General features: G+C 33.8%; 2 protein-coding genes across 2 annotated transcripts in view; one reads left to right on the top strand and one right to left on the bottom strand.

The window, feature by feature from the left end:
* Window positions 1-5,301: 5,301 nt before the first annotated feature.
* On the top strand, window positions 5,302-10,251 carry LOC120331883 (sorbitol dehydrogenase-like). Its single transcript, XM_039399051.2, has 7 exons — window positions 5,302-5,450; window positions 6,178-6,211; window positions 6,591-6,918; window positions 7,768-7,952; window positions 8,165-8,358; window positions 8,789-8,910; window positions 9,791-10,251. The coding sequence occupies exons 1-7, from the start codon at window positions 5,388-5,390 to the stop codon at window positions 9,939-9,941; spliced, it is 1,077 nt and encodes a 358-aa protein (XP_039254985.2). The 5' UTR covers window positions 5,302-5,387; the 3' UTR covers window positions 9,942-10,251.
* Window positions 10,252-10,348: 97 nt separating this feature from the next.
* The window catches only part of LOC120331400 (rho GTPase-activating protein 5-like), a 55,619-nt gene continuing 42,022 nt past the window's right edge, over window positions 10,349-23,945 (bottom strand). Inside the window, exons 26-30 of the mRNA XM_078114060.1 lie at window positions 15,175-15,376; window positions 14,595-14,672; window positions 14,034-14,171; window positions 13,187-13,292; window positions 10,349-12,375 (exon numbers count right to left, since the gene is read on the bottom strand). Coding sequence (XP_077970186.1) covers window positions 12,186-12,375; window positions 13,187-13,292; window positions 14,034-14,171; window positions 14,595-14,672; window positions 15,175-15,376 — 714 coding nt within the window. The 3' untranslated portion in view covers window positions 10,349-12,185. The remainder of the gene's footprint in view (window positions 12,376-13,186; window positions 13,293-14,033; window positions 14,172-14,594; window positions 14,673-15,174; window positions 15,377-23,945) is intronic.

The raw sequence follows: 23,945 nt of genomic DNA, 5'->3' as shown, positions 1-23,945 counted from the left end.
GCAAAGTCGTATGTCAAAATACACTAAATTGTCACATTCACGGCGAAGCAAAAAGTGCGCCTTTGAATTTTTAAAGAGCATAGAAAAGATTTGTCGCCAAGGAAAATATCACGCAGAGCTAGGCTTACCATACGTCCCGCTTTAGGCGGGACAGTCCCGCTTTTCAGCGTCTTGTCCCGCCGTCCCGACAAGTCAGGCAAAAGTCCCGCTTTGGCGTTCAGCCATCCAGCATATTACACGAACATGTTCTCGTGGGACGGACTAAAAGTAGGCACTTGCAAATTAGGCACTTTTTTAGGCACTTATTTAGGCACTTTGGAAAAAAAGTAAAAAGGGCGTAATACCTTTTAAAAACATAATTAATTAGTTAAAAATGGTCAAATTAAATGTTGAAAACGCAAATTGCAACGGGCAAACTCAATTGCAATATTTAAAACGCAGTATTAAAGGCAGTCGCACGCGCTTGGTCACCACATATGCTATGCACATATTTAGGCACTTCGAAAAATAAAGAAAATGGCATATTCACTAATAAAAGACAGAGAAATAAACATATTACCCACACTGATTAGCCTGAGTAAATATCTAAGAGATGCATTTGAGTCTAGTACTGGAATTTAGAAATAATAAATTGTTACCGGTAGGCACTTATTTAGGCACTTCGGAAAAAAAGGTGAAATGAACGTAGTAACTCCTAGAAAGATAATGAATTAGTTCAAAATATTTAAATTAAATGTTGAACGCGGAAATTGCAACAGTTAAACCCAATACTGTAATGATTTTTAAAACGTAGTACTAAAGGGAGACGCACGCGCTCTGTCACCACATATGCTAGGCACATATTTAGGCACTTCGAAAAATAAAGAAAATGGCAATTATCACTAATAAAAGACAGAGAAATGAACACATTACCCACACCTATTAGCCTGGGCAAATATCCAATAGATGCACTTGAGTCTAGTACTGGAATTTAGGAATAATAAATTGTTACCGGTGGGCACTTCGAAAAAAGGTGAAATGGAAGTAGTAACTCCTAAAAAGATAATGAATTAGTTCAAAATATTTAAATTAAATGTTGAACGCGGAAATTGCAACAGGTAAACCCAATAACGATTTTTAAAACATAGTATTAAAGGGAGACGCACGCGCTCTGTCACCACATATGCTAGGCACATATTTAGACACTTCGAAATATAAAGAAAATGGTAATTATCATGAATAAAAATACAGAAAATAAAAATATTAGTTAAAATAATTAGCCTATTTGCATATCCGATGAATGCACTTGAGTCTAGTAGTGATATTTGAGAATAATAAATTGTTACCGGTAGGCACTTTTTAGTCACTTATTTAGACACTTCTAAAAATGCGTAAAATTGGCGTAATAACTTTTAAAATGATAATGAATTAGTTTAAAATATTTAAATTAAAAAATTAATATGCAAATTGCAACAAGTAAACCCAATGATAATGTTAAAACGTAGTATTATAAGGAGGCTCACGCGTTCTATCAACGCATATGCTAAGCACATATTAAGCACTTCGAAAAATAAAGAAAATGGGATTGATGGGACTAGTTAAACGCATTATAAAACTTTCATTATCTTTCTAGGAGTTACTACGTCCATTTCACCTTTTTTTTTCGAAGTGCTTAAAAAAGTGCCTACCGGTAACAATTTATTATTTCTAAATTCCAGTACTAGACTCAAGTGCATCTATTGGATATTTGCCCAGGCTAATCAGTGTGGGTAATATTTTTATTTCTCTGTCTTCTATTGGTGATAATTCCGTTTTCTTCTTTTTTCGAAGTGCCTAAATATGTGCCTAGCATATGTGGTGACCGAGCTCGTGTGACTCCTTTTAATACTACGTTTTAAATATTGTTATTCGGTTCACCTATTGCAATTTGCGTGTTCAATATTTAATTTGACAATTTTCAACTAATTAATTATCATTTTAAAAGTTATTACGCCCATTTCACCTTTTTTTCGATGTGCATAAATAAGTGCCTAAAAAGTGCCTACCGGTAACAATTTATTATTTCTAAATTCCAGTACTAGACTCAAGTGCATCTATTGGATATTTACCCAGGCTAATCAGTGTGGGTAATATTTTTATTTCTCTGTCTTTTATCAGTGATAATTGCCATTTTCTTTATTTTTCGAAAGGCCTAAATATGTGCCTAGCATACGTGGTGACAGAGCGCGTGCGTCTCCCTTTAATACTACGTTTTAAAAATCGTTATTGGATTTAACTGTTGCAATTTTCGCGTTCAACATTTAATTTAAATATTTTGAACTAATTCAATACCTTTTTAGGAGTTACTACGTCCATTTCACCTTTTTTCCGAAGTGCCTAAATAAGTGCCTACCGGTAACAATTTATTATTTCTAAATTCCAGTACTAGACTCAAGTGCATCTATTGGATATTTACCCAGGCTAATCAGTGTGGGTAATATGTTTATGTCTCTGTCTTTTATTAGTGATAATTGCCATTTTCTTTATTTTTCGAAGTGCCTAAATATGTGCCTAGCATATGTGGTGACCAAGCGCGTGCGACTGCCTTTAATACTACGTTTTTAATATTGTTATGAGTTTGCCCGTTGCAATTTGCGTTTTCAACATTTAATTTGACCATTTTTAACTAATTAATTATGTTTTTAAAAGGTATTACGCCCTTTTTACTTTTTTTCCAAAGTGCCTAAATAAGTGCCTAATTTGCAAGTGCCTACTTTTAGTAGGGATGGCGGAATCGAGTCCGGATTCGATTACAGAATCGATTCTTCGCGGAATCGACTAGAATCGATTCCGATGCACCGGAATCGATTCTCGAGTTTGAAACCTGGATTGCAAACAATGTGTAACGTTTTGTGGCAATTTCTTCACACATATATATGTATAAACTGCTTCACTGCTATGTTGAGTTGCTACGACACCGCAAACTTCACTATATATAATATATATATATATTATAAATATCGCTAGTAGGCTTTAACGTTTATTTATTTTAAAAATCTCTGTGGGTTCTGAAGGATTCGTTTTTTTTGTGCGGTTTTGTCTCATGTGGCAGATTGGATACCCATACTACTTAGTTTCGGCCTTCTTGTCCGTCCAGAATTTGAACATCGTTGTCTTGCTTGATTTCATATGGTATTGCTTGGTGGGTATATTTTTTCGGCAATATGTCGAGGAATCGAGATTCGGAATCGAGAATCGGAATCGAAAATTTAGGAATCGGATAAGAATCGAATACTTGTAAGTACTCATACTTGGCATCCTTAACTTTTAGTCCGTCCCTGTTCTCGTTACTGTTGTTGCTGTGTAGCGCAACGCTAGCCTGGTTATCGAAAGCGAATGCGTTATTTTGTTTGTTTCGTTATTTCCCGCTAACATTGTTAGCGAACTTATCACATGTGAAATCAATTCTAATTGGTCCTGTTCGGACGTTCATGTAAATGTAACATTGAACAACGTCTTTTTGAAGGTGTTATCTACAGAAAAGCATGTTTGGGCGAATAAGTAAATTCCCAATGCTTAACAGCAGACTATTTCATTATTCTTTATTCCCTTTGCTGTACAAAAAAATCTACACTTGTATCGTTAGCGTCTATTCCTTTCTATTTTTCGAACAGAACCCGATATTTAGGCAGAGAATATGCGCATGAACTCTCGATGACAATATGGTCAATGAAGACAGCCGGGATATGGCTTCAAATGTAGGCCTATGTAGTAAAATTGAAAACTGTAAAGTTACAGGATCACAGCTAAGAGGTCGTGTCTATGGAGGCGTCCCGCTTTGAAGTCAAGAAAATATGGTAACCCTACGCAGAGCATAAGACAAGCAAAATTCCATACCCTGATTTTGATATCTCAACAACAAAAATGTTGAGATTATATAAAAAGCACGAAAAGAAGGAGAAGCTATTTCAGTTAAATGTGTGCTTTGTTCGCATTCCGATAATATATGATAGGCTACTATTGTAACATTTCTCAAAGTTCGCAAATAATTCAGGATTCTGCTCAGCCTTAAAATAGTCTTGCTCAGTAAAAAGAACATTTGCGCAGTGTGAAATTTTCTTGGAGGGAACACTGCCCGCCGATGACTTGCAACCCTTACTTTTGGCCCGCGAGTGACAAAAGGTTGCCGACCCCTGTCGTACGATATATATATATTATTTTGGTGCTACTCAAAATCCAGATTTTCATTAGTTTGCAAGAGACAAGAGTGATTATAGCTAAATAAATAATAAAGTAAAGAAATGGGAAAGCCCAACGAGCCACCGTTAATTGTGTACTCAGTTTTTTTTTTATTATGTTTATCCTCGGGATAAAATAAGACAAAGCAAGGATACACCTCAAATACAAAGAATGTAAAAATCAGGACGGCATCAAAGCCCTGAGAATTCGCACTGCAGGCCAGTGGCGATTTCTGGTGGGCCCACTCGATATTATTAAATTCTTTTGTGGAAAAAAGGCAGTAGCATAAATATGTCGAACCTAAAAAGTTTGGGTACATATGTTCATGGTTTCAAAAAGTTTGAGGGGTAATTCCACTCTAAATAAACTATTTTCGGCTCAGCCTCACTTTTTTCAGATTTTTTCCAAAAACCAGAATAAACAGATACCAACATGTAGACGCTGTTGGGTACGACCAGGACAATTTTTGGATTGTTATTAGATTGAATTAAGGCAGGCATAATTACCAATATTCTGTCACTGAAATGCCAGTATGCTTTTTGGTTTTGTTAGGGGCTATTTTATATCCCATTTTTGAAACCAGTGTTCGTGTATGGAGTAAAGCAAGGGTGTGCAACCTGCGCCCATGGACCAAATGCCGTCAACAAGATAAAATTACGCGAATCGCGAAACGAGTTTTTGATTTAAATCTGGTACGTGCTAGTAATTCTAATCCCGTTTCAGTCTATACTAGAGTCAAATTTATTATCTAAGTCTATGACGTCACAATGCCCTAACAGCTAGCTTGTGCGAAGCGAACAACGCATGTCATAATATCAATAGCCAAAATTTTTATGCCTGAAACGTAGTAGTATATATTTACGCTGAAACTACTCGAAAGCCTACGTTAAATAGAGGTTTCACTCTGTTATTTGTATCGGCCCCCCATGTATTAAATGTTGCACACCCCTGTGGTAAAGTGTTGTAAGAGGTTTTAGTTTTTATTAGCTGATGCGGTAAAATGACTTGCAAAGCATACAAGTCTGTTGGTGTTTCGACTAAAGTTCGCCATCCCTCGTCAGCTCTTTCACGGTGTTTGCTATAACTCTAACATATTATAGAAAGTCAAACAAACCTATCGCAACGACTATTATGTATTTGTTTCACGGACTGTAGTATGCTAGCATTTTCTAATCTATCAATACGTCGCGATGTCTTCTGAAGAAAGAACCAATCTTGCAGCAATTGTTGAGGGCAACAGGAAAATAAGACTGGTAAGTGGTCATGATTTGAATTGACTATTATTTTAGATATATTGTCGTTCCATGTTTACCAGTCCAATGTGCTGTGTTGGTCGGAATAGTATTCTTCGTATTCTTTTACAAACAACTAGAACCAGTTATTGCTTTGTTGGGAATCCAGCTATAAATATTGTCCACGAAATGTGCAAATTCTAATCTGTTAAAATGAAATGGAGGAGTATACTTGCCACAGGCTTTCTCGTTAACCACTTATTACTCTTTCGCGAATCAACCATGCCCAGTATTGCACCCAGTATTGCAGTGCATTGCATTGGTTATATTGAAGTTACCTGGTTGTATCTAACGTTAGCATTGTATTCTTGAAATGTTATGTCCCAATGTGGCCGTCGTACCGGTAATCCATTGGACTTACACTGAAAATCTGTTATTCGATTATCCAAATCGAAATTGCAAGTCAAAAGTCCCCTTCGTAGCATCACATCGGTTGAGTGTCTGGGTTGTCGAAAATATGGCGGACTAATCTGACATGAGGTCACGTGGCGACGTAATATTCGCTGGAAAATTGTAGGTGAATTATCGATCCTAATATGACAAAGAAAAACTTTGGAAAAATAAAAGCAATAGCTTTTAAAAACTTTGAAATCCATTGACTCATTATTTGCGAAGTAAAGCAATTTTTACAACAATACATTTTATTCATTCATATTCATTTCGTGCCCAGTAATTTTTTTCATTACAGGAACACAGGGATATTCCTACTTTGGGGACAAACGGTGAGTGGACAATATTTTTCAATTTGACGCATTGCGAATTTTTCATTTAAATAATAGGAAGGCATATAAATTTAGCACTCAAAGTTGATATTATTTCCTATTTTGACCAATCAAATATATCCAAATTCTTAACAGTAGAAAGTTATAAATAGGAGCACATAATTTTAGCCTGATTTCATTGTTGAAACAAGAAAGACAAAATACGGATAAAACCAGTGGCGAACCCCTTCTTAAAATGTTGTGATGATCATCGAACCGCCTCTTGTTTCTTTTCGCCACCCAAAACCATCATTACTATTGGCTATTGTGTATAGGTTGTAGATCTCAAAGGCTTTGCTCATGTAGTCAAAATATGTTACATTATATATTCCATTTACAGATGTGTTAATCTCTATATCTTCCGTTGGAATCTGCGGATCAGATCTAAAATATTGGGCATATGGAAAATGTGGTAGATTCAGCTTGAACGGCAAGTCGATGGTTATCGGTCATGAAGCAGCTGGTGTTGTTACTTCTGTTGGTAGTGGTGTGAAACATTTAAAAATTGGAGATAGAGTAACTATTGAACCGGGCGTTCCATGTAAATCGTGTGAAATATGCCAGGGTGGAAGATATAATTTATGCAAGAAGATGAGATTTTGTGCGACTCCGCCGGTTGACGGAAATCTCTGCAATTATTACGTCCACGACGCTGACTTTTGTTACAAGTAAGCTATTTAATAGTGATATTAGTTATTGGCGTTGGACTGAAATAATGGCAAGGATGTGATATCTTAATCTAAAGCTCGTGTGTTTATTACGATATTACTTTGATTCATCACTGGAAGACGTAACAGACTGCCAGCGCGAACATAATCCATCTCATACGCTTTTCCTCAAGTAAAATGACAATATTTTGGTTCAGTTTAGTGATGAATAAGGATGCCAAGTATGAGTACTTACAAGTATTCGATTCTTATCCGATTCCGAATCTCGATTCCTCGACATATTACCGAAGAAATATACCCACCCAAGCAATACCATATGAAATCAAGCAAGACAGCGATGTTCAAATTCTGGACGGACAAGAAGGCCGAAACTAAGTAGTATGGGTTTCCAATCTGCCACATGAGACAAAACCGCACAAAAAAAAACGAATCCCTCAGAACCCACAGAGATTTTTAAAATAAATAAACGTTAGCCTACTGGCGATATTTATAATATATATATTATAAATTACATTGTTTGCAATCTAAGTTTCAAACTCGAGAATCGATTCCGGTGCATCGGAATTGATTCTAGTCGATTCCGCGAAGAATCGATTCTGTAATCGAATCCGGACTCGATTCCGCCATCCCTAGTGATGAATGGTCAACACCACCATTAAGTATCACAACCATATTTCTGGATCGTTTTATGTAGACCGAACAGGCATAATTTTAAAAGAACCCCATCTGATTATGATAATTAATCAAGATTTGAACAAAGTCGGCAAAATAATATTATCTGAAATATATGAATACAGTTTTCAAATTGGAAGCTTTTTCTTATCATATATTTTGTTTGTTTTATTAAAGAATTCCCGACAACATAACGACTGAGGAAGCCGCAATGTTGGAACCGTTGAGTGTCGCTGTTTATGCATGTGAACGAGCAAATATTGGATTAGGGCAATCTATTGTTATATTTGGCGCAGGGCCGATTGGGATTCTATGTGGACTTGTCGCTAAAAACTCTGGAGCTTCAAATATATGTATTGTAGGTCGGATACTTTTGTTCCGTTGGAACTGTTATACATTTATAAGAAACCGAACTAAAACAAAATAGATTTTTGTAAAAAAAAATTCTGGTTATACTTTTCTTCCTAGGATTTGCTACAATCATACGCCTACGTTTATTAAGCTGATTTGGTTTGCTATGGCGGAATTTTCAAATTCTGACTTGATTTTTTTATTTCTCAATACTTTCCAACAGATATCGACGAAGGACGGCTGGCATTTGCGAAAAGCCTTGGAGCGGCCAACAAAACTTATTTCGCTACATTGGAAGCCTCAAAAGATCCTTCGAAAGTGGCGGATGACATTTTGGAAATTTTAGGATCCGATTTGGGAGCGCACTCAAGCTTAGAATGCAGTGGTGCCGATAGCAGTTTAGCTACCGGAATACACGTTAGTAAAATAAGTTGTAATGTTTCACCGTGCTAAATTTTCTCGTGCTAAATCAATATACAGATTTGTACGGAGCTTGCGGTTGCTCGAAAAAATTATCATGATTGGGGAGAAAAAAAATTCTCAATTAACAATGAGCAATTATCGATAATGCAGCTAATTTTACAGCTAACTACTTTCAATTTCGCAAATATAGTGTTGCCTACTTGCGAGTTACTGATGAGAACACGTCGTAATTTTATTTCATATGGATTATATTAATTTTCGAAATATGATTATGTGCTCAAAATAAATTTCTACGGCAAACGCAGATGGCGGTAAAGATTGTTATATGCCTGATTTCTAAGCGCCTTACCTATTCTTTCATCTGCCTACTTTGATCTGAATTCTCTCGCTAAAGCAAAGCTCTTCCAGCATATTTTATTCACAGGTTACAAGACCTGGAGGTTCTGTAATTCTCGTCGGTCGGGGATCTCTCAGTCCTTCAATACCTATCGTTCTCGCTGCTACTAAGGAAGTCGACATTAAAGGTGTTTTCAGATACGCCAATAAGTAAGTTAATACATTCTCTTAGAGCAGGGGTCGGCAACCTTTTGTCGCTCGCGGGCCAAAATAAGGGTTGCAAGTCATTGGCGGGCCGCACATATTTTTAGAAAGTTTAAAACCGAACGGATGATACATTTTATAATACAAATGAAGCAGTGATACATCTCTCAAATAGAATATAGATTTATTTCCTCATTGCATTGCATTTTCGGCGCCATTGAACCTTTTGCACTTAGCATCAACTTTTCTGCATTTTGTTGCTATTTGTCTAATTATAACCTCAATAAACGAGTAATTGTGAATTTTATACTTGTTAGATTATAATATAATTTAGTCTACACGCGTCTCACAATGAATTGTGTAACGTGAAAAATATAATCGTCAAAGCAGCTGTTTTGTTACTATAATTCAGTGAAGCATCCGTCTCGCGGGCCGTGGGTTGCCAACCTGTGTCTTAAGAGTATATATGGGTTTGCAACATTCAATACGGGGGACCAGATACAAATAGATGGGTAAAACCGTGGGCAGCACCTTCATTTAACATAGGCTTTATATTATGCGCAGGCACAAAAATTTTGATTATTGATCTTGTGACATGCGTTGTTCGCTTCGCACAAGCTAGTTGTCGGGACATCGTAACGTCATATGCATAGATAATGAAACGGACTCAGGTATAGGCTTTGCATCGCGAAGGGATTGGAATTACCCGCACGCACCAGATTGAACTAAATTAAAAACTCGTTTCGCGGGCCACACACCATTAAAATTGACACTTCTCCTCGGGCCGCACAGTTTTCCTTGTTGGCCCGAGGGCCACAGGTCGCGCATCCTTGTCTTAGAGCATTTAACACGATTTGACTTTTAAATTTGTGATTTCTCGTTACAGTTACCCTCAATCGATTTCACTGGTGTCTTCAGGAGCAATTGACGTTAGTAAACTCATTACCCATCGGTTTACTCTTCAAGAATCGGAAAAGGCTTTCGAAGTCGCAGCTGACAGTCGTCAGAGAGCGATAAAAGTGATGATAAATTGCTGACAGCAACGATGATAATGAAGAGACGATGACCAATGATCTCCCAAAGCATTTTATCTAATTTATAAGCCAGTCAAAGACCTAAGTCGACAATGATTTGATATCATAAATTGACAACCCTTTAATATGGAAAATACGCCCAAGATTTCGCAAACGGCCACCACGAAAGACAGTGATTAACAGACTTTAATTCAACCAATCCCATTAGTCTCTCTACACTCAAACTCACTATTCCAAGCCTTTATAAATCAATAAGTCATGCTATGACCGGACCATAACGCGAGAGCACAGGAAGGTCATGCGTATTTTCTACATTGCCTGAATGCGGAATTCCACCCCGCTAATACTGTAAATGTATTGCTCTCACGTTTCAGTTATAGTCTCCGCAATTTTAGGAGTCCAACTGCAACTGTAGCAATTAATTTCGGATTTTAATTCATTTAATTGAAATAGTAAAATAAACGGACCACTGTAAATCAAAAAGCACAATCATTAGCATTGTCATATTTGCAGTATAGACATTATAAGAAAACAACTTCCAGATTGCGATCACCATATTTGATACAATGAGACGACTTAGCAGGAATGTCACATTATTAGGAATTTCTCTGCATCAAAAATAGTAAATTTTCTAAAGACTTCATCAGGCAGTTTGGGAACGATATATACTACTATACCTAGTTCTATTGCTCTGACAAATGCATTACAAAGAGATCATTGGTCAGTATGGTGCATATGGGCACGGTAGATATTGTCTCCCTAATGAAGTGGGGCATCAAATTTACAAATAGATTTTGGGTTATGATTAATTGACAATCAAGTTAGATACAAAAATTTGAGCACTGAATCAAATTCAAATATTGCGAAAGTTTCAAATTGAATTTTCTCCCATAAATCTAAAATGAAAAAGATATTCAGAAATCATATAATGCAAAAACATGCCTGGTATAAGCCATTTCGATTACAATAAAGATCATAAATGCCCATTGATTGACGTGCTTAAGAAAACAAACTGCAAAAACTTCATACAAAAAATTAAATGTGTTTCATGGTTTTAGCGTTCTTAGAATCTAGCTGATCACAATTAGAAGTTAATTAGCCTGATCGAAGTTCAGACATAACAGTATGTCCTATGAAATTCGGTTTCAACACATATGGCAAACTATAAATAAATTAAGCGAATTGTTACATCTCACATAATAACATTTCCATATTTTTTCAACGCTTTACACATTGTTTTTCGAACATTGACAAAGGTAATAAAAAAAAAATGTTTCAACAAGCAGACAAAAATTCTGCGAAGAAAGCAAAAAGATTATTGTCAATTAATTAACGACAATAGTCCACACGGCATAATTATTGGAAAACTTTAAGCGCCAATTCGAGCATGTTGCAAGCAGGGATGCAAAACAATTTGAACAAACAACGAAATTGATTTGTCAATAGTTATATTAACAAGACACATAATATGATTTGTGTACATATTTCATCAATTTTGAGCGAAAAAAGTATGATATGTGCGAATTTGAAACAAAAATCATTGTATTATAAAATGCGCTCAACAAAGTGTAGGATTTTGGAGAATGTACTGAATTTTTACTATTGAGAAGACTTTATTTTGAATACTAAACATTACTTAAAAATCAAAGTTTCTTGCGAATGAGAAAACTAATAAATTCTTCAAAAAATAGCATTTTCTTACAAGGATGACTTTTTTAAAACTGAAATGGACAAAATTTGAGCTGTAGACATCCCTGCTTGATGTTCTGATTAATTCTTCAAATCATACTTCATAAAGGATCCAAACAAATACAATATATCAATAATTGAATGATTTGAACAAAAAATAAAATAAGAATATTAATTAGACAGTGTTTCGCTATCAACCTACAGCACAACAATAACAAATATGCTGTTGCTACTGGACAATAATTAAAACAAAATAAAAGCAGTCGAGAGAATTATGTATGCGAAGCAGCTTTATGACATCATAATATGGAAATATCATGCTTTGAACTACAAAGAACAAATAGTTTTTTCTATTTTGCTCTTCTCAACGCTCGATCTTAGTTCAAAATCGAATTTACTTTCGAATCTCGGAACGTTATAATTCGGATAATGGGTTAGACATCATCGAGAGACAATCATCTCTGAAGATGATTTCTTGCGTTCGACAATACAAGGTTGACGTTCAAGTCAACTAAAAAGCAACAGTTATTATTGTTACTTGAATTAAAGTTTTCGAATTCAAACTTCTGGTTTGTTGTAAAAAATAAAACCACACTGGACAATGCAAGTAAGTAAAACGTCCTTCAAACAAGGTCGTCCGAATGAAACCGATTTCATATCGTCTAATTCTGGTCTGAATAAAGTTGGCCACCAACATATCGAGATGTTTTCACTGTTCATTTTATTCTCACTCTCATGCTGACAGACACTGAAACATATAAGAATTAATACTTGTTAATAACTTACCCAAGGTTAATTCAGTAAAAAAAAAACAGAACTGAGTAGTGAGTATCAACTCTAGGGAGCAGGCGGTCACTTCTCTTTCACATGTAGTGATATCATGATCAGTCAACTGATGACATCACTGACTCAGTCATCTTGGAAAACACTAGTTTCCAGATATACATATTATAATTACAATCTACAAACAATTTTTATTATCACAGATATTTTTGCTCTAATCTATGATAAGACAAACCTAAGCTTTTCGCCACTTGACACTATGTTATCATCGCAAGAAAAAAAATAAATTGAGTGGCAAATTGGAAAGTTTCCGATCGTTCGAAATATAATAACCCTCACCCAGCAGTGACTGGTTATATTAAGCTTTGGTAAAAGCGCATAAAGTAATACCAAGTCAAGAGTGCAATAGCTTATTTCCACCATCTCAGTCAGTAAACCTGAACGTCTTTATTTCTTGACGGTTTTTATTGACGAATGGTATTCCAAGTTTTATAGTGTGATAGTAATTAGGTATGACCACACAGTTTGGGTATAACGAATGAAAAATGATTGAGAGTGGTAATAAACAAGAAATTGTTTTTAATTATAGAAGTCAGAAAACAAAACTTGGTAATTGCCTTATTCAAATTACAAATAGAATGCCAATGGTCAGGAACATCTATATTCTTAGGCCTAGCTGCTATTTTTCCTAGAAAATCCTTTCCTTTGTTAGTAGAGCAAGATGTCATAAACACAGCTTCTTAGTAAGGCACGATGTCATAAAAAATCAGACTTACGTGTTCAAATGTTTGCAGATATATTTAAAAGTAGCATAGTGAGATTTAGGTAATTTTCTTATGACTCCTCGAACAGATAAATTTCGGAGTGATGGATCAGGCATGTCTGTAAAAGGAGAAATGTTTGATTAGTATGATTAAAATTACGAAGAAGTCTAATTAATGAAGAAGCATAATAGAACATTTTGCAATTTAATGAACACAGTAACACACCATCCAATAGTTAGAGGTAATTCCATATTTAAATCAAAAATATAAAAAAAAAATTTTAAAAGGTGAATGCAGAATATTTTTGTTAATCCTACACTTTTTTATTTGGTTGCTGCATTTAAATTATAGGCAAAGGGAAACACTAAAATTTACTATTTGCAAATACTTATGTACAATTCTACCAAAAGAATAGTAATTCCAAGAAAATTTGCACGTTTTTCATCCTTTTGTGAGGTTAAATGTATGCAAAACAGAGTTCCCGAAATAACCTATTTCATTTAGCGATTGATTATTCTGTTTACCACAATGAAATAGCCAGACTAATAAACACATTCAACTAAACATGAAAAAAAAGGAAAAACAGCACGCTCACTGCATGTATTATGCAAATAAGAATTAGTTTAAGACCATTTGATAACAGTTTTGCTGCACCAAAATGAAAAATTTACAAATAATTTTGTGAAAAAATAACAATATGCAAATGATCAATATAAAAAATGTATATTTGATCGATTTAGTATTTGTTGGAAAGCACTGTTTTACATTACAACATGATTCGAATATTCCCAAATTAGCCGCAAAGTGATTTGAATAATTCGCGATTCGATTTGTTTCGATGCCCTTATCCTCAGCTTACTTATGGCTTCTTCCAATTCTTCATGAAGATTGTGCGGAATGAGAGGTTCTGGAAGATTTTTGTGACTGAAAAACCAGGTCAGACATCCAGCTATTGTTTGCACAGTGACTGACATAGACGAGAGCTCAATGGTATTATCTGAAACAAATAAAATAAAGTATTTTCTCGTGATCTTCGATGTATTCATGATCTAAGCTAACGGATATTAAAAATTGGCACCTCCTGAAAGATGCGCACCAAGATGGCGCACAACCTGAACTCAGGTTGCGTACCAGGTTTGGGTTCAGGTTGTGCGACATCTTGATGCGTATACTTTCGGAGTACCATAAAATGTGATGTCATATTTCGTATATTACACAATGAAAAAATTCCATTTCTTCAAAATATGTTATGATGTCATAATGGATTTTCTATATCTCAATTTTACTGAAAAAGGAGTAAAATGTGACATTCTAGTTTGCTTTACCGAAATGATAAGGCTTAATTGTAATATAATAATTGAAATCTATATATGGTAATCGGTTTAAATAAGAATATTCAGAGACAAGGATAAAAAATCACCTTCGTCAAATTTTCGCAAAATATTTTCTCTTTCTTTCGCGTTCGCTGGAATTCTGTAAAGACCTTCAGTTGAGATTCCTACAAATACATAAAAAAATTAATAACCAGAAATCAATAAAAACAAAGAAGAAAACACCAATGAGACATTCCATGAATAACATAATCGATCAAAGCCAACTCTACGTAATGCAAGTGTATTCTGTCAAATTTATTGAGTCAATTCTCATATGATAGACAGAATGACGCAAATACCTGTCACGTAAGCAAGTGCATCAGAAAGAACGAAATTAATTTCGATGATGCATTTGTCTTATACAAAAGATGAGTAAATTTTCTATCACGTTCACAAATTTAAGGAATATCTTTTTTTCGCATGAAGGAAACCTATTCACACTTTTCGCTCCAGATAAGGCCTGCAAATGTAACTACTGATACCAAATGATGTTCGGAAAGGGAAGTTTGATTAATAATTAGAAAAAATTTGCCAATTGAACCTTAAAAATTATATATTTTTTTTAATTTTGTTGGAACGTATATCTGTTTTACCAGTATAATTAAACAATTATTAAATCTAACATACCAAACTGCTCAATGTATCGTACGCATTTTTCCACAAAAAGTGGTGTCATGTGATCCAATCCTTGTATAATATCGTCAAGTCCATGATTAAAATATTCGGAAACTGTGTGATTATTGCCGATAGCAATAGCTCCGATAGTTTGTTTACCGTGGATTCCGTTTTTCGGAGCTTTTTCTTTTAATCGTTTTTGTTGGTCCTTTTCCTGTAAGATCATGAAATTTATCAACATTTGCATTGCGCTTGCTTGGTGGAAACTCCCGTGAGAATTCAGCTTTGATTGTAGTGAGTATTGCATAGCAACGACAGGAAAAAATCAGCAGGCTTAGAGTAAGACAACAGTTACTATGACAACACTAAGATACGATTACAATATAGAATTAGGGTACAAGAAATCTCTGTAAATGTCATAAATATTATACATATATAGTCAGAAATTGTTCTCATACTCATCCGCAACGGATTAATTAAATATGTGGACAGAATCATGGTACAAAATATGATTTTCGAAATTATTCGAAAAATATTTTCCAGGATAGTTAACCTTTTTAATAATGGTAAATAATATATTATTACTACTCTAATTCAAAATACAGTCAATACTCAATTTTTAAACTGGTTTGTGAAGTCATGTAGATAGTGTTGTGGTCACAAATAGTGAAAGCCCAAAGACTGAATTGCAAACCACAATTAGAATATCAAATTCGATCGTTATTGAAAACATTTACGGCAAGTAATCATCATTCTGTTCTCAATGTAGTGATAGACGCAACAGTTATTCCCTTTCTTTATACCTATTGCTAAGTTGAATAGTACTGAGGTAATAAATGACGGCTGGTGAATAAAAACATCACAACAAACAGATTCTGAACTATTACTCGAAAAGAGTTTCTATCTGAAACTGAATCACTTCTCTTTCTCTCCATTCATCCTATTCACAGCAACTTGATTCTCCCCAGAAACAATGAAGGATTTGTTTCAATGCACTAAGCGCAACTAGTGCATATTAAGCTCCGGTCTGCTGCAACAATCCTAGTAGCTCACTCACACACACACACGATGACCAATTTCCGCAGTGAATTACTTCCAAGTATCGCGAGTGTGAAGATTTTCTCAGTACGTATCTTGACCTATAGTTAACTTTCTAACACTCAATTCAATTTCATAGATTTTGAATCATAATTCATTGCTTAGTATAGCAATATGCTCTCTGATATAAAGATAATTATCTCAAGATCTTTAAACTTTATTGATGTACACATTAACTACAATCCCTTAAATCTATGTTCTTCGACTGGGGATGAAATCCTCAAAAATTTTGTCGTTCTTGGGGAGGCTTATACTATGTATTTGATGTAGTATTCTCTAGTTTATTTTGTTGCTATATTACTTATTTAAGTGCTCCCGCAGTATTCGTACAAAGATGGTATGTGTACCAGGTTAAGGTTGTTCAGGTTGTGCGTCATCTTGGTACGAATACTTCCTTATTTATACACACATTATAAACTACTCAAACTGTTTAAAAACGGGAATGCGATTTGTGCATAACACTAGCTAAAGATCCACTGAAGATTTCAAAAAAATAACATAGTTTCTATGCATAGTGAGGGAGAAAACGAGTTCAAAATACGCCAAAGGGGGAATTCAACAAAAAAGATTGGGAACCACTGCCTCAAATCATCTGTACTGCGCTTCCTTTGTTCTTTCTGTCCCTTTGGAATGACTACACTTATTAATATAAAAACAATAAGTCAAATGTGACTGTTTTATGATGATTCTAAGCAGTATTGATGCATCATCACATTCATCAGTATCATAAGACTAATTAATAAAAGTGAGACATTAATAAAGAGAGTGTGAAAAAGCATCGGCACTTTGATAACAAATTCCAGGTCGAAAAAATATATTTTCACGCGATTTACTACTATGATAGCTACAGTTATAAAAATCATTTCAGAACTTGGAATAGAGGTAATATGAAAAACTAAGATATAAGTCAATAACTTACAAAAATGATATTTCTCTTCAAAATTTCACAAAATATTATACTTGAAATCTGAAACTTTTTTTCTGAAAATTATTCACATATTTTCTCTAGAACTCGTTGAAGTTTATGCATCATAGGTTATCTACAAATACACATAATCAAGCACAGAACCACTACCGACAAAAGAGACCATTTAAATATGCCTGTTGCCTGTATAAACCTTAAACCACACCATTTCGTTAATATAATAAACTACATAAATACCTAGGTATATACATACACTAATGCTTGCCTGCCTCACGTATATTCTTGAAAGTTATTGGCAGTAGATGAGTTTACATCATCAACCTAATTAGTAAATAGACAATATCAATGCAAAGCTTTCAGTCAGACTCAAATCTCTAGAGTAAATGTATGAATGATACCATACTACAAAGAATGTATCTGTGCTATACAACAATTAACGTGGGAAGCTTTACATTTTACAAGATTTTAACAAGTTTTTGAAATTGTTCATATATTTAAAAAAAACTCCATATGCAACTATCAGGAAGAAATACAGTTGTAAAGACTTCCTAATACATAGAATGACGCACTGTTCCGTGTTTCAAATCCATATCTAGTAGAAACGAGATTTTAAAAAATCTTGACAGCTCATGCTAGTAGTCTGATCTGACTGTCTGAAATCCATGGTTGACTGACTAAAATTACGAGAAAATAATTTCGCAAGATATGGTGGCCTGCAGCCATCAATCAAAATAAGGAAACGAAGTCATATATGTGGGCTGAAAGAAAAACATCATAGCGAGTATAAAAATAAACAAAATATTTTATAAAAATATAACGAAGGCTGTTACTAATTACCGTATTATCTGAGTTACTTTATATAACTGGACAATGATTTAACATTTGAAAAATGTGACTGAAAATTTGCTGTGGTAGACCACATGATATCAGACCTATAAATATCAGACACCTCTACAGCCAAACCAGAGTGTTACTCATTTTCTGATCAATGAATTTAACAAAATTTGTCTGAAATACAGGCAGACATTTGTTAGCGTTCGAGACTAATTGAAACATTGTGTGGCAATATACTCATTAGCAAAAACCAAGCGCCATTCTCCATGCTAGAATATTATAAACAAAGTGATGCCACCCAGATTAACTAGTTGCTATCTTATTAAAAAACTTAAAATATTGAAACAGATATTTTTCTGAATGAAGCTGTTCATACGATGACACTCTACCTTATATTCATAGTTCTATTCTCTGTGAGCGGTTTATGAATTCAGATAGTTGACTTTTTGGATTAGTCAGAGTTATCAACTCTTATGACAGAGTAATTAATGTGATGACTACAGCATGAATCTGGTACAAAGTTTGATTATCACATAGTTAGCGCCTCCCCTAGTGAACGATACTTGTTCCATTACGAGTAGAATCCCCAAATAAGGGATATTTAGGCGTATTACAAGAACAGCAGAACTTTGGACTACAGATGACGTTACAAGTAACAGTACTCAGAATATTCAGTGGTTCAAGAATCCTGCATCAAACTTTCACAGGATATTTCAAGGCGTTTCGATTTTTGCCACAGTATCCTTGCAGTCAGTGCATATGAATCCACTGACTGACATATAAAGGAATGATACGAATACGCTACTCTAAATTTGCGAAAGTGTGACTCAAAAAGCTGTTTTTATTCTAGATACAGTATCTTGTCAATATAAATGGACACACTAACACATAGGCAAAGAGAAAAGAGCAGTAGTTAGGTATATACACTACTCTTAATTACCTATATAGGTTTCGAGATACTGATTGAAAAAATATATTGTGTGGTAATAGCCATGTGAGGTCTACATGTAGGCCTCCTATATAATAGAAATTGTTTTGAAACACAAATCCACATTTATAAAAATATTTACATGACGTCAAAAGGAAGCAGACAACTTGACTATCGTAAGGGAATTACTTCTTCATAACTATTCTTTAGTATCTAAAATTAAAATAAACTGATGATAATTCTATCTTAAATATTTTATTTGACTTAATTTCATACAAAATTTGGAAATACCTGGAAATATTGTGGTAAATTTTCAAGAAATACATTATTGAAATATTGATATACAATTCACTATATTCAAATAAAAATAAATTCCCATTTCGCAAATTTGTATACTGGCAAAACAATATTGCTCTACACATTTCCATCGGCTGACAATTCATCATTAGTTTCACATGATGATATGGATAGACTCACGATAAAGTGTAAGTGTATCATAATCTAACAGCCAAAATAATAAATGTGACTGATACCGGAATGTGCACACAATAAATATAGTCCACGATTGATCGAAGAAAATGACGAAACATGAAAATAGATATTGATTTTTTATCGTGGTAACATAACAATAATACGACACTAAATACCAGAATTCAATCTCAACTAAAAATAACTATAATCCTAAGGCATTTCTGTGTATAAGATTTCATTCTAATGGCCTCTAAAAAACAGTAGATTATGTCGACCAAATACCTTGATTTTATAAAATATAATGGAAATGTATATGGCTAAATCACTATTATACTTTCTCCATAATCTATGATATTGTCCAATTTCTACTTTCAACTAGTTTATACTTTGAAATTATTACAATCATAAATTCTTTTCAATACACCATGAAACTTTAACACAGACTAAATAGAATACTAATAGTACATTATTTCATTTAGAAATGAATTTTCCTTGGTTATCTCATGTAAGATGTCTAAATAAATTTAAAACAGTACTAATCGCACCGGCACTACTAGCATCGTTACAAGAAAATACTCTTATAACTGAATAACTACAGCATTGTAATTCTTCGAGAGCACAAGTTTGTCATTTTTTTTCGCACTTGATTTAAGATAAGTACTTTTAACGCTGAATCTAAGGAGAGAATAGACGATGACTCAACTTCACTTTGGAGCTTGTAAGAAACGAGTAACCGATATAAATTATTCATTTTGCAACTTTAAATAGACAAGCGAAGTCGATTTGAAAAAGGAAGGTTATTTGAGAAAGGACAAGACGATATCCTGGTGTAGTATTATATTTTGCGAGAGAAAACTTTTGCGCAATTTCTAATACATGAACACAAACAAGGTATCCTATCGTCTTGTCAAGTACACAGCCAAAGAGGCCTTGAAAGATTGAACCATTTCCTCATATTTAAATCAATGATTTCACTAAATTTGATTGTTCTTGTGACATGCGACAAAGCGCATTCACGATATGACGCAGAGTAACTTTTCTCACCATATAAAGACAGTGATCTATTCTAAGCATTGTCGATAAAGTATTCCTCAACTACTATAAATAATGTAACAACATCCAACGTGCGCTTCTGAAACTCATTATATAACCAGGAATAAGAGCATCGATACTTCATATCCTTCCTGCATAAGCTAAAACATACCTGAACCTTACTTTGAACATTACTTAAAGACTTCGAATCCATGAATAACCCTGACATATATCAAACAGCTAAAGAAAGCGCTAGAATAAAAAAACAGCAGCGTGCATTCCTATCGGCCATGGTAATGCATATTTGCTTCTGTAACTGGTATGGCATTCTCTTGAGACTGACAAATCGTCCGGCCACAAAACTATTTTGAGTCGCAATAAATGAGTGTTCACTATCATATTAAACACATCATCTGGTAATGACAGATTATCCTGGCATTTGTTAAAGCTGTCATAACGAAAATAAAGTCCTGGTGAATATATCCTTGGTAGTCTGTATTACAATATTAACATGATAAAAAGTAATTGGTATAAGCCCGTTTTGCTGAACAAATTCAATTTTGAATTAGATATAAGGGCACAGTTATGCTCATGCGCATTCATAATATCATTGGTTACAAAATTAAGAAAAGGATTCAATCAGGTAAAATCTTGAAACAACACTGATCACATTAAAATACCTTCAATTTCTTATTGTTAAATTATTTTAGTTCCAAATTTACAGTTCACGTTTTGAATATTAATAACATATATACAAAAGATTACAACAAATATTTTTTTCAAATGAGCAACCACAATAAAACGGACCTAAATAGAACCAGATTCTGAACCTATGAATTGAAACCATATAAAAACCCCAATCCATAAACATAATCACGTCCAAAATTATTAAAAAAATATCTACTGTCCAAACAACCCTCACGAATACCGCTCAAGCACATCAACGTCATGCTTCAAAAACGTCATCCTTCTCAAAAGATTTCTACATGACGAGTATCACAAATGAAATTCTCGGGATTTTTCTGCAAATCCGTCTAAAACGTGTCGGCAATCGAAAAAGTCCAAAAATTTAATCGTGAAATGACACGTTTCCTGCGCAACAACGTGCATGACCTGGTGATATGACATAATAACTTTTATTTCATCTTCGAGAAAGACGTAAAGACATCTTAATTTGATTGAACATTGATGTCAGCATTAACTAGGTGGTTAGCATATATGCAAATTTAATCAATAGTACATTAAAATACACAAGGGCTATTGTTAGTTCAAGCTTGATTGCTAACTAGAAAATCAATCAAAGACAATAAGTGCTTATTGATTAGTATTGCACCAAGAGGTTTTAATTAAATTGAATGTGATAAATTAGAAAAGGGACTACAAAATACCTCTGACCAATCAAACCTCACTAAATGAATTTGAATAAAAATACCTATAGCAGCTAAAGATATTGAAACAAAAATCATGTTTGAATAAAATTTTTGAATCTGAGCAGTGAAATACATACAAGAGATGCAAGAGATTGCTTACTAATACATTTAATTGAAATTTTTTCTCTTGTCAGTTTATTTATTTAAATTTTTTGAATATGCTCATGTCAATATATTATTTTAATTTATTATGGCGCAGCTAAGCTTCTTGCCATTATCATGTTTGTATTCTTGCTTGGGTATGACAGAAGTAACAATATTTTTAAAATACCCCTTTATTATCAAAGTTTAAATATGAACAGCCTAAAAATTGAAACTAATTCTCTCTCATACTTGCTATATTGATTTGAAACAATACAAAATATGATTATAACCTTCCAACTAGTGGGCCATATTAGGTAACTTGAAAAATTCAACTGAATTATTGTGTTTAAAAGCACACATTCCTAGACAACTAGAGGTAGATATAAATTCCAATTAAACATCTTCAACCTGGCATATTATTGATCCAACAATATGAGCGACTCAATCTCAAAGTCAAACTGACTCTAGTATACAGTTTCACTTCTAAAGACCCCAGCTTTGTTACCACTTATGGTAGCAAGCACTGTTCATTCATGAGAAAAATCCAAACTGAAAAAAATACAACAGGTTGGGTCTCGTACTAAGTTCACCCCCATAAACCCCTAATCCCTAAATAATAAGATTATATAGTATAATTAAACAGTGAAGCGACAGTGCCTAACCAAAAAAGGTATCTTCGAAATATTTTAGGTAATAGCAGTAATAAATTTGTCCCGTGCATGGTTTCTTTAGAAGGCATGCATAAAATATGAATAATTCGGACTAAATTCAGATCTTTGTTAAAATAAAAACATTTTAACATATTTGATACAATAGCATGAGATAGTATGAAACATAACATCCATTATAGATAACCCTATATTATTAAATACTCCAGCAAGAATCACAATTTCTAAAACAATCTGATAATAACTAGGCTACATAAAACTGAAAGTATAATGCTTGCAAAATTAAAACTGAGATTAATCCTTTCACAAAATTCAGAATACACAAGCCAGTATAATTGGGATTTCATCAGACCGCAATTGTATAGCGAGAGGTATATAATACATATTGAACACAAGTGCACTCATCTAAAAATACCTTCAATTTTGTCCTAACGTCTATTACGGTACTCCCTTGTATTTAGTATTCAAACTCAGCATCCCAATTAATAAATTAAATTATTTCACTGTATTGCCATGACCACGTTTCTAATCTATATGAATACATTTGACATCTTCAAGACACACTAAATAACAATTAGCAATTACTTAATCAAAATTAACTATGCAACAGTTTATGACAAAAAATTATTTCCTATGTTTAGTTATTAAGTTACATTGTACATTACTTTCTGAGTAAAAAAACTAATAAAACATCAATCGAAGACTAAATTCAGAATAAAGTGACATATAATATGATATTCCTATTTATAATAATATTTTTTATTATTTATAAATCAGTAAAATGAACTGAATTTCTTCAAACTTTCTTTCTGAAATCTTCGATCAGCATTTAAAAACAATCTTCTATTCAGAACACAATTTCTTATCAATATGCAATATTCAGATATGTATGTAATATACAAAAGTCCCATAAAAACATGAAATGCTACATTTGCCAAAAAAATTAACTACTTACTGCGTGAAGAAGAAACATGGCAGCGAACCAAAACAATTTGTGAAGGTGCATTTGATTGCGTCACAAACGCCATCTCAGGAAATGTTTGACATTTTGATGAATGATGAAAACAATGACATCATGTTATTGGTGAATATGTATTGATATTTTTTAATAGTTTTTTAGGATTTTAATATTAGAAGATCAATTTGAATGTAGACATGTTTTCGTGTATGGACAGATTGGTCAATTACGTTAAGTGTTATCTATATAACGACGCATGAAATCCAAATTGGGCTAAGTCCATTTTTCTAGTTTTGAGAAAAACGCAAAAAACGTTTTTTTTTTGTTTCTTTTTCTTATTTCTCTAATACCTTAC

This window comes from Styela clava, chromosome 6, assembly GCF_964204865.1.
Source record: "Styela clava chromosome 6, kaStyClav1.hap1.2, whole genome shotgun sequence".
NCBI lineage: Eukaryota > Metazoa > Chordata > Ascidiacea > Stolidobranchia > Styelidae > Styela > Styela clava.
This window is presented reverse-complemented; position numbering and strand designations above follow the sequence as displayed.